Source organism: Vanacampus margaritifer, chromosome 20, assembly GCF_051991255.1.
Source record: "Vanacampus margaritifer isolate UIUO_Vmar chromosome 20, RoL_Vmar_1.0, whole genome shotgun sequence".
In the NCBI taxonomy this organism is placed as follows: domain Eukaryota; kingdom Metazoa; phylum Chordata; class Actinopteri; order Syngnathiformes; family Syngnathidae; genus Vanacampus; species Vanacampus margaritifer.
The window spans coordinates 16,204,463-16,217,075 of NC_135451.1; the positions used below are offsets into that span (position 1 = coordinate 16,204,463).

Genomic DNA, 12,613 nt, shown 5'->3' on the forward strand with positions numbered 1-12,613 from the left:
GGTGCGGGTGCCGAGTGTCGAGCGCGGGGGAGACCCATCAGTCTCTTTGGCTGGATATAAACTCCCAGCGCAAATGTCCGCCATTCATCATTTCAAGCCTTCACTCGGGAACTTTGGCCGCCGCCGCGCCTTCCTTCGCCTCGGATGTCACGTCTCATTGTTTCCCACGCTTGGAGCGCCGCCGCCGCCGTATGTTTGTCCCCCTTGTGTGAATTGCTATCAAATCAAGGCACTGTGATGGCGAGCGGAAGTGCGACCCATCTCGTCGCATTGTCTCGCCGCGTTTGCTCGTCAGGCCGCCAGAAGCGGCGGCCTTTGTTCACCTTGTCGAGCTTTTGTGCATGCTTTTATTGGTGCAGGTTCAACATCTGCCTTCGATTTGGCTAATTTTGAATCGGAGGCGAGAAAAAACGAACACCCTGGTGACTGTCAGGAAGTTAGTCGAATCTACACCCAACTGTCATCCAAATGTTACAAACTTACTATAAGGCACCATAACCATGTGATTGATCTCAGCCAATCAGTAACAACGCCATGGGGAAAATATTACAAATGAAATGAAATTGATTTGTTGGAATTTAGACGTCTCTGGGGTTGCTGAAGGACTCCTGTTGGTGGCCTGGTGGGTGGTGTCTGGTCGGTGCTGGATTTCACTTTCCTTTCCTTTCTTTGGTCCTTCCTCGGGTCTCCTGACGGCCTCACGACTCTGGCTGGAAGTGTTCGGTTTAGGGAAACGGTATGGGATTTATTTATTTTTTTTATAGGTTTTAGGTGAACTAATGAATGCACGCACACACATACACATATTCACCCACATACAAAAAAAAAAAAAAGGGAGAGCAATGATGATGACATGTCAAATCGGTAAAATTACCGAATGAACAATACTGAGCTCTCCAGGGGAAAAAAAAGGGAATTTAGATGTCTCTGGGGTTGGTGAAGGACTCTGGTTGGTGGCCTGGTGGGTGGTGCCTGGTCGGTGCTGGATTTCACTTTCCTTTCCTTTCTTTGGTCCTTCCTCGGGTCTCCTGACGGCCTCACGACTCTGGCTGGAAGTGTTCGGTTTAGGGAAACGGTGTGGGATTTTTTTTTATTTTATAGGTTTTAGGTGAACTAATGAATGCACGCCTGCGCATACACATATTCACCCACATACAAAAAAACAAAAAACAAAATAAAAAAAAATTAAATAAAATATATATATAAAAAAAGGAGAGCAATGATGATGACATGTCAAATCGGTAAAATTATCGAATGAGCAATACTGAGCTCTCCAGAAAAAGAAAAAAAAAAGAAAAAAAAATGAAATGAAATTAAAGAAGCACTTACTTACTTACATAATTGGAAGGAAATGAAATTTACATGTTATAACCAATCAGCAAATTTGAGTATTGATAAACAATAGGGAAAAATACAATTAAATATAATGCACGCTGACTATAAATATTTTACATAAATGATTAGAATTTACAGGATTTTCAAGTGATTTCATCATTCTGATGTCATCATGCAACGTGTCGCTTCCCGTAAAAGCAGACTTTTGAGTTCGCCACATGAGATTGCGCAAGATGTACCTAATGTTGTGGCCAGTTAGTCGAAATGGTTCAAACGCACGCCTCCCGATGAATTTGTGTCTTGCGCGTCTCCCGTGGCGACGGGTGGACGCGGTGAAAAGATGAAAAGTGCTGATGTCCATCCCAGCTGCTCACAAGCCCTCTTTGCTTTTTTTTTTTTTTTTTTTTTTCACACACATCTTCCTCTGGTCTTGGCTTCCTTTTCAATGATTAAACATGCAAATGTAATGAATTATGCCTGCCGGATTGAAACGTCTGCTCGGTTATTGATTTTCAAACGAGAAAAAATGAATAAATGAGCAATTAAATGAAACGCAGACAGGAAATGATTTTTGGACTCAAATAGAAAGTAGCAGAACAGAATGAAAAAAAAAAAAGTCAAATGGCAGCAAGTGGTCGGCGGGTTTTATCTCAACAAATCGTACATTTCGCCAATGCTGCACTCTTAAAAACAGTGTCGAAAATAATCCAAGTTGAGTCCAAAAAAAAAAAAGGATAGATGCATCGTTTTGTGTTATTAATTTTGACCCAACTTTTGGGGTTATTTCATTTACTAAAACCATTTGGGTAAAAACAAGTTGGGTCAAAGAGCCCAACAAACCTTTTTGGGTTCGGTCAAAATGAAAAAGAAAACACACAAAAAACTGTTTTATTTTTATTTTTATAAAACCACGAGCAAAAATGGTATGCTCTAAAAACTGTTGGGTAAAAAAAAAAAAATAATTAAAATTGGGCCAAAAATAGACCGATCCACTATTGGGTTCATTTAACCCAACTTTCTCTCTTTTTTTTTTTTTTTTAACAAACGGACACAGTTTTTTGGTGTTACTTATGCAAAACAACCCAATTTTTGTGTTTCGGTCCATTTTCCACCAAACTGGGGTTACTTTTTTGACCTAACTGTTTTTAGAGTATGCTTCCAAATTCAGGTTGCGAATGCCGGTCAATGTTTCTGACCTCGACAGCTCTCCGTTGAGTGAATGTTGCAGAACCGCATTTACTCAAGAATGATTTTTTATTTTTTTTAAAAAGTTTGCAAGAATACCAAGAAGCCGAAGAAGCAAACAATAACTCCTGCTTACTGTATCGCAGCATAATATAATGACAGTTTTATTCGGGGAATGATTGTGGGCATGTTTCATTTTGCGAGCGGTTCTTTCCTTCTGTGTCACCGCCTTGCCGCCGGCGCCACTCAATTCAAAAAGTGGTCTGCGGAACATCCCCGGGCCGAGCGTTGATTGAAGGCTCTCCAGCGTCTTTATGATGTGCCGTTGCTCAAAGGTGGCCTGCAGGAAGGGAAACCTTTTTTTGCAGCCTGGCACACCAGTTCCCCAGCGCCAGCCTGCCCCGCCTGGCGCCAACGCCAAGCGTCCTTGTGTCATTTGAACAAACCCGGTACAAGGCTTTTCACCGGCGCCCGTCAGCAGGTCTTTTTGCGCTTTTGAGCTCGGCAACACGATAAACAAGACCAACACGAAGCTAGCAGGCGTCTCCCAGGAGAGCCGTCGGCTCACAAAGGGATGAACGGCGCTCATTTAACCAGAGTTCACGTTCAACATCGCGCCCGTCTTCACGAATCCCCCCCCCCCCCCCCCACCCCCACGAGTTTCTTTCAGCTTTGCCTGCAGGGGAGATAAAAAAAAAAAAATTAAATAAATGTTTTTTTAAACATGTGTTTTTGCAAGTCTCACAAGAGTTGAAACTTTTTAAAGAACTCTAATAGCGCCGAGTACAAAACATCCTGCCCAGATTTGTCACCTGCCAAAATCAATAAAGGACAAATATCACATTAGCTAAAAGGAGACGTGACAATGATGGACGCGTCCCAATATTAAATTTGGATTATGGCTTGTCACCTGTGAAATCAATATATGGCAGCGGTTCTTAACCTTGTGGGAGGTACTGAACCCCTCCGGGTTCACCCAACGCTTCTTTTTTTGAAAAATAACGCGTTAAAAAGAAAAGAAAAACAAAGTGTAGAAGTCGAGAATAGTACAAAAGTAGCCAATTTGCGTTCCTCCGTTTCAAATGTGACCTCGCGAAATGAGATTTCAATTGCGTAACCTTGGTCTGACATTCCAGCTTTTGAAGACGTACGCACCCGGAAATTCAAAAAGGCAAGAAACAATTTCCAAGTTTAATAGCATCGAATTTCTACTTTTTTTTTTTTTTTTTAAAAACCTGAGAAGTTGGAAATTGGTTTGAACGTAAATGAAAGAACACGGCCGACATCTGAAAGAATCGAAGTGTTTATTGGCTTTGCGACGAGTCCATTTAATTTAACAACCTCATATTTTTATGGCCGCCTTGATCAATTTTCTGGTTCCATTTTGTGGAACGACTGACGCGGAGATGCACTTCATCGACAAACCAATCCAGTTGTGTGTTCAAATCCAAATCAATAATAAGCAGTAATTGCAGACAAGGAGACTCATAATGCTGCATTACGGACAACAATTGAAGATGGCCCATTGTTCGCTCCTCGCAGCCGCCGCTTCCCAAAATCGATACGCTCGACTTAGTAGAACACGAGAAGTTATCTGACGTCGCGCAACAATAGCGGAATACGTGTTAAAAAAAAAAAAAAAAAAAAACGCCTAAAGACTATAACAGACTTTTATGGTCTTCTAGTGTTTGAGTCGAGGCGCATCCATTTTTTACATCTGAGAAATCTCATGGCGCACGACTGAGCTCAAATGTGAGAAAAACTACCGGATAGCTGCTGAAATAATGATGACCTCGTCTCATTTGACTCACAAATGTACTTAGTAGGAAATCTGGGCCGTTTTTTGTTTTTTTTTTTTTACGACATGATTGTGGATGTACAATTGTCCCTTCTGCTGTCCAGTGGAAGAACATTTAATATTGCTGTTGGTCATTATAAATCGCTGGCATGGATAGATAAAGATTCAGCCAGTGGTTTGCACTGCAAAAAAAAAAGAAAAAAAAAAGAAAAGTAAAATAAGAAAATTATTACTTCAAATAAAGCAAAATTGTCTGCCTAAAAGAAAAAATAAGAAAATAATACTAGGCCCATATCAACCACAGTGGGCTTGAAAATATAATGTTTAGACTATAAACAACTAATATTGACTTTTTTCAAGCTGTAATAAATACAACTGTTTTCACTGCCATTGACGGTTATAGACGTCAACGTTCCATTTTAAAGGGCTGGCAGTAAACGAGTTAAAATACACAAGTATTTTTTTTTTTTTTACGCTTGGATAACTTGAGTGTCAAGCAGGAGAAAGTAACAGGTCTCATTTTTATTGTCTTTGCTATCACACAGCGAGGGATTGAACCCACACCCTCCAAGTCTGAGGTTAGGCGGTCCACCTTTAGACCACTGAGCTGGTACTGGAACAAGAAAAAAATTTGCTTAGTAAACGAACCACTTAAGCTATATTGCACTTTTGTCTGATTGTTTTCATACTTTTATTTTTTTCTATTGATCTTATTACTAGATTACACAAAATCTTAAAATAAGAAAATTCATTTTATGAAACCCTAGTTCATGGCCTTTGATGTTGGTTAGTTGTCATCTTAAAATGTGGAAAATGCTTTCAAAGCAAATTGAGAAATTGTCAAAAGCAAAATAAGCAAATTTAGGTTAAATTCAACAAATGATATCTTATTTAAGATTTCAGTTTTTGCAGTGTGGGAATCGATTCCCAAGTAAGAACTCAGACTCGTCCTTCCGAGACCTCAGACCAGTGGTTCTTAACCTGGTTTCGATCGAGCCCCGAGGCCTTCATTGAGTCAGTCTCAGAACGAATGGTGTTCCTCAGGGTTCAATTCTGGGGCATCTGCTGTTTTCATTGTATCGGCTGCCCCATCTAAAAAAAAAAAAAAAACAGAGGTGGTTATTGTAAAGTGCTCTATAAATGTAGTTAAGTTGAGTAATGGGAGTCAGCATCCAAAGTGCATAATTTGCAATGTCAAGTTAAGCAATTTCAGTCCATTGAATAGAATCTTATTTAATTTTTCAAAAAAAAAAGGGTTTGATAAATGCGCAAAAGAAGCTGGTGGAGTTCAGTACCTCCCACAAGGTTAAGATCCACTACCTCAAACAGAAATCCCAAGTTTTGAATACCCTAACCCTAAATCCCAAAAAGTGCCACAAATGCGTCAACATCTCCATGCGACATCGAGCAAAGCCCCAAAATGGACTTCAAATATGGCCCCTTGCATTTGAACTTTGACCCCTTGTGGTTGCCAAGACGTTGGCATTCGCTGTGAACAAACCTCCTGGGATTGACCCGCGCTGAGATGAAATGTTGACTTTGCGCAACGGGTAAACACGCCAGCGTCGAGCGCACTCCAGGACGCCAAATGGCAATTTCGGCGCCTCCTAATGCGCCGACCCTCGCTGCTGATGGATTCCATTAATCGAACCCTTTGCCGTCGTACCGTCACCGTTTGGCGTGTTACTCCGGTGCCATAATCTAATATTGACCGCAGCCTCTAAAACTTGCAGTGCTGCTTATTTAACGCCGTGTTGACATTTTCCAATAAATTGAATGAGGGCTTTCGTCAATAATCCGCCGGTAATGCAAAGACAATGTTGACAGAGGCCGCCTGTCACTGCGCTATATGACAAACACACACAAACTTAATTAGACGGCGATGCACACAATAGCAGAAAAAGCATTATAATGAAACCGATTGTTTTTTTTTTCCAGCTGTAATTGAAATGCACGTCGTTTCCCCCAGCATAAAAACATATCAGCGGCGTTGTTTGGTTCCACGCACAATCATTGCCTTACATCGGTGGCCCGCAGGCAGCCCAAAAGAATCAGTGGCCATGTTGCGGGTGCTTGATCCAGGATTTGCATTTGTCCCGCCGTTGGAGGCGACTGAAAGCTTCGAGGCTTTGATTTGATCCAATACAAACAAAAAAAAGCTTCCGTGTGCTGTTGTGTTGAGAAAATGTCTTTCCTGTTTATCAGCTCTCGACGACTCGGCCTTCTTCTTTTAATTGTGACATAGCACGTAATTAAAAGCAGTGCGAGAGAACTTGCCTGTTTGCATTTCAAGCAGCCGCATTCAGTCTGGCAAAGTGCGCATCAGGGTTGTCCGTCCAAAGACGCCATCAGTCTGGATAATACCGTGTTCTACAGGCCTGTCTTACGGAAGGTTACACAATCGTGACTAATGTCGCAAGTGAGGCGAGTAAGACTCACTTCGGCCCTCTGCCGACTGCAGTCGTGTGAATCAGGCATTTACTTTAGCATTAGCCAAGGACAAGACGATTGTGTTGAAGACAATGTCCATTGAAAGTCATTCTTTGAGAGTGATACACCATTTACCACCATTGTAGGCCTGAAGATGGCACCATTGTGACGAATCAAGGATGCTAGGCTAGGCTAGGCTAGGCTAGGCTAGGCTAAAACCCACCAATGTGTAAATGAGACTTTTGCTTTGAAGAAGAAATGACTTTTAATGTTTTAATTAATTCCATGTGCTGCTGCCAACAGGATTGTCCTTCCCACAGCTGTGGTAGGCTGCAAGTTTCAGAGTCATCGTGTTTTACAGCCATACCACCTAAAAATGGCACAATCCTGTCTTAATCCCAAAGGCTACCTGAGGCTAGGCTAGTTAAAGCTCCCTTGAGCAAGACACTTTACTCACCAGCGTGCGAATGACTCATTTGACCTCCAAACAGGTGAACGAGTGTCATGGCAATCGGATCAAATTCCAACTTGCAAACCAAAGTTAGCCAAACCACAGAAGGGAAATGTTTCTTAGCTTTTACAGTCTAACGAAATGTTTGGCTAATGTAGTGTGTGACTTTGTCCTGTTGTGTTGTTTGTGTTTTGTCTCGACTCAAAACGCAGCTGATATGTTTTCTTGTGCTTCTTTCATGGCCACATTATTTTTTGAGTATTGAATTTGGGTTGTTTCATCGCTTTTTGGAGGCTCGGGTGGAGATGAAAGCTTTCCATTTTTATGACCCGCAAATAAAAGCGAGCACCAGGGCCGGATGGCTTGATCCTTCTTCAATTTTAACGCTGTGAATGAAGCACTTTGAGCACCTTGAAGGTGGAAAGGTGCAATATAAACGCGAGCCATTATAGCACTTTCACATATTTCAGCGCTCAACAAACCGAAATACACCCCCCCCCCCCCCCCACCTACCCCCCGTCGGCCTAGCAGGTGCTACATCACAGCGTCTGCGCTCTCTTCATCTGCAAGCTCGGCCTTTGTGTCTGCAAAAACATTCCCGTTAAAAGCCTTTAACTCGCCGCTTCCACTCTTCATTGAGGTATCGGTAGTCTGACGCAGCTCATTAGATGGAAATGTAACAGGTTCGCCGCTGATGGACATTTTTCACACGCTTGCTCTTCACATATTCAGATGTTATTAGGTTTGTCTCGGTGTCTGCAAATGTTTTTCAATAATAACACGCCACTGATCTGTATGTGACCTTTTTTTTTTTCCCCCTGCTATTAATACATCCTAGTTTCATTCGGCGAGATGTAAACGTTTTATTTTCCCGACGGTTTGATCATCGTTTTGTCGTCACAGGAATTTTATATGAAGCAATCAAAAGGGACTTATCCCACTCGGGAGCACGACCCGCACTCTTGCTGTTGATACTCGCAAAGGCAGAAGCTATCAAAACCTCTTTTTTTTTTTTTGGATTCAAACTTGAGTCTGCACTCTGCACGCTGGCGACGAGAATAAACCAGAGAAAATATCTTTACAATCGCAAAATTCATCAAAGAAGCTCCCGCAATGCTTTCAGCATTTAGAAAAAAATCAGGCTCTGTTTTTGCGTCCAAAGCCCATAAAATGAATCGAAAGAGCCCCAGATGACTGCTGGCGCATATTCTGCATCACATATGGAACATAAATACGGACGGGAATGCCAAATAGACACCAGGCTTTTAATCGGAGACATTTGGGTTATAATTTGTTTCCATACTGCGACTCATTTTTTGTTCCTTGGACCGTTTCATGAAATATGTTAAGCATGTCCAATTGCAAAATGTATTGAAAAAAAATATCAGTTGTACATGAGAAAATGCTAAAATACTAACCAGAGTTAGCAAAAGACTCTGCCACACTTTGGCTTTAGCCTCAGGTTCTACGGGATCGTACCTGCCGGTTGAGTAGAAGCACCTTTGGCTAATGCAGACTTGTTTTACTCTCCAGACGTGGATTTGACACCCGTGATGCTAACATGTTAGCAGTTGTTTGGTTTTTACAACTTCCCCAAAGTCGATGCGATATCCCCATACTTTGCATTTTTTTCCCCAACAGCTCCACTCGGACGTGGACAAGGGCGACGGCAAGGTGAAGTACGTGCTGTCGGGCGAGGGCGCCACCTCCATCTTCACCATCGACGAAAACACGGGCGACATCCACGCCACCAAGCGGCTGGATCGGGAAGCGCAGGCCTACTACACGCTGCAGGCCCAAGCCGTGGATCGGCTCAGCAACCTGCCCGTCGAGCCCCGCTCCGAGTTTGTGGTCAAGGTGCAGGACATCAACGATAACGAGCCCAAGTTTCTGGACGGGCCCTACTTCGCCGGAGTGCCTGAGATGTCGCCGCTAGGTGAGCTTGTTGAACTGCTGAGATTTTGGATGTTTCTCCTGTCCACGGATCGACATGGTTAGATTTACAGAAATTTCCTACTGTACCATTTGCGTCGGTTTGATGTTTGGAAGTTTCTTAGCCACTTGTTTTAGTTTGAGTCTCTGGGTCGCACCGATCACAATTCTCTCATTCACTCCCAGCCATTTTCACTGAAGCAACCCATTTTACTCCCGGCTGTTTTACTGGATTTTGACTGACTTTTCAAGGCCCACAGAATATTGTGTTCTATTGCTATAAAAACATGGAACCTACCAAAAGAAAGATTAGAGTCTCTTCCTTCATCAGAAAATTCTGTTTCCGTTTTGCAGCAATTAGCACTAGAATATAGCTAAGTTTCATCATTATTCACAAACCTGTTGAAAACACTGGGAATAAGAGCTTGTTGCAACATGGCCCTGGTGGATCTCTTATACTCTGCTGCCACCTGCTGGTCGTTTTTTTGTAATAACTACCATTGCTTTAAACAACCTCTTCAGGTCAGAAGCTGCATCAAAGCCTTCTGTATGCTCTAGCATAAAAAAATATACTGTTTTTGGGATCTTGGCAATATTTATATATATTTTTTTTTCCTCAGGAGAGCTCAGTATTGTTCATTCGATTTGACATCATCATTGCTCTCCTTTAAAAAAAATAATAAAAATAAATAAATAAAAATGTTTTTTTCCCTTTTTTTTTAAATATATACACATATACACATATATATATATATATATATATATATATATATATATATATATATATTTTTTTTTTTTTTGTATGTGGGTGAGTTATAAATTTTGATATTTAGTTTTTATTTGAGGCAGATATTTTTTCCATTAAAATGTGATTTGGCAATATTTAAAATAGAACATGTTTATAGGTTTTTGGGTGCAATAAAAACCTGACATGCCCGTCGCGATTTTTGTTTCGACATAACCAACTGCCTACACCTTCAATGTTCCAATCTTGCTTTATTTTAAGGGCTCAGCCGATCACTGAAAATTAAGGAAAATGAGCCTCAATCCAGATCCCGGACGATCGATCGGTGCACGCCTAGAAATATGCTTTGACCGGAGGGTCATACAGGGATGAATTTAACTCGTGCTGCCACATTTTTAGGGGTCAACGTTACAACAGTAAAGCTCGCGTCCTTCTACAAAGTTGTGAAGAGAGACCCCTAACCGCCTCACCCAACAACTCTCTAGTGGCTAGCACCTACGTATATATCGTGTCTCTTACGAATCCTAAACCATAAAACCTTATCACCCTACAAAACCAACCACCTAACCTTTACCCTAAACCCAAGCCCAGCCCTAATCCTCCAATACCAAAACCCCTTAACCCAATCGCCCTAACTCTCCTCCTCTAACCCCAAACTACTTCCCTTAACCACCCTCTTGCTTGCTTGTTTGCTTCAAGATCTCCGACTGCTCACGCCGAAAATGAAAGGTAAATCCAGGTGAAAACAACAACATCCCGAGGCCAGTGAACTTCACAGACGCATGATAAACACAACAAGGGCGAGAGTGGCTATTCCGGCGTTAGCCTCGATGCGTTTCGGTCAGTGGCCTGTGGTCTTTTTAATACCAGCCGGGCTTGTTATAGTGTCAGCCCCTTGTAGCTTGATTTACATACATCACCTGAAATGCCAGCGTCGGCCTGCAGGCTGTTGATGAGTGACGCACGTTCGAGAGGCCGCTCGAGCGACACCGAGGTCTGAATCTGACGGGAGGCACGGAACGCCTCCGGGGTGTTTTCCTTCCAAGTTCCTGTTTACGGCCACCTGCGTATGTGGCCACCCCTCTGATTGAGACAAATACATTGTGATCGGGGACAAACCATTTCCCGTCCGTCACGACATTATCTGGCCTGGTTGCAGTGGCAGGCGTCCTCCAGCCGAGATGTTGAAATGCCGCCGGCCGGGCTGGAAGCTGTTAGCTCATCAGCGTGCAAGCTGGATGTCGTCGGCACATTCTTGCTGCTGTACTTCAACATTCCAATTTGAAGATAGAGAGATGGACATGCTAACTACCTGCACTGGATAAGATGTGTAACTTAAGCCATCTGAGTAGCTTCAATAGATGGCTAGATAGCTAGATGGGCTAACTAGCTTGACCTTGAAAGATATGTTAACCTAAGTCGTTTAATGAGTTTAATAATCACATCAACTGGATTGATGTGCAAAATAGCTACAATAGAAGGTTTGATGGCTAACTAGCTTGACCTTGTAAAATATGCTAAATAGTTTTAATGAGTTGGTGAGAAGTTGTTCTAAGAGAGCTAATTTGTTAATTTAGCTAAAAAATGATAGTAGCAAATATAGATAGACGGACAGACAGGTCTAAGTAGACTAACTAGCTAGTCTCATAATGGCTTTCATAGAAAGTGTAATTGATGTATTGATATGTTACAAACTTGATTGACAAAAATGGTAGCATTAGATGACTGAGTTACAGATATGCTAGGATGCTCGATGAGTTAGCGATGACTAATTGTCTTGATAAGATTGCTAACTTGACAAATTGCTATTTTGATTAGTGTGATAACTCAATACATTTAGTAGCTAGGTAGGTATGCTAACGAGCTTGATGCTACAGCATGCAGCCAGTAACTTTATGAGTTAGCGGCTAACTAACGTGCTACTCTAATGACCAAGATTGATTTAGATGGATGATCTTGTCATTTTTTACAAATGAACCGGGTCGCGAGCACAAAACAACTTGTGGGAACAACTAGCTAATATATCAGCTGCTCATTTGGCCTGCGTTCCATGCCTTTTGGTCTTAAAAAAAAAACTGCCCAGTGGAAAGCGAGCCCAATCTTCGAGGGGTTTTTACTAACACACGCTGCTCACAAAATCAGATAAAAAAAAAAAAAAAGCAGCAGCAAATTTTTTCATCGGCGGAACGTCAAAGGCATGTGCTGGCATACAAATGGAAATTAGCGGTAAACAAAAGGTGCTACCTTTAAAGACCAAATGGAAATAATAGGGGAGGGGGTGGGGGGGGTGGGGGTTGTCGTTCCGAGGGGAGACGGGCAGCGAGCGCTTTGCCTCCGACGCTGATCTGGGAAGGATTACACAGACGGGAGGCGCAGAGCTGAACTTTAAGGAGGCCCGGCATTACCACAAGGAGTCCAGATAAGAAGATGACTGACTGGCTGCGTCCGGCGCTGGGAGGTCCGGCGCGTCCGTCCGCACCCACTACGACACTCAATTGCCAATTGCCACGAGATGGAGAGCTCTGCCTTTTACTTTTACATCTCCCTCATTCCAAACTCAACCCCAGTTTGAAAGCCAATCTCAGGCTTGAAACCCTAATTTCAAAGCCAAACTCTTTCTTGAATCCCTAACCCTGGCTTGAAACCATCATTTAAAACCTGCACTAGAAACAATGAATAAATATTGAAAATGTTGTTTGGATGTGAGGCTATATACTTTTTACATCCACCTCAGCAG

At 42.3% G+C, this 12,613-nt stretch overlaps 1 protein-coding gene across 5 annotated transcripts in view; it reads left to right on the forward strand.

Moving 5' to 3' along the window:
* Positions 1–12,613, forward strand: part of LOC144040599 (cadherin-7-like) — a 153,050-nt gene that overhangs the window by 89,625 nt on the left and 50,812 nt on the right. For all 5 annotated transcript variants that reach the window (XM_077554943.1, XM_077554944.1, XM_077554941.1 and 2 more), the window contains one exon: positions 8,841–9,135. In XM_077554943.1, coding sequence (XP_077411069.1) covers positions 8,841–9,135 — 295 coding nt within the window. The remainder of the gene's footprint in view (positions 1–8,840; positions 9,136–12,613) is intronic.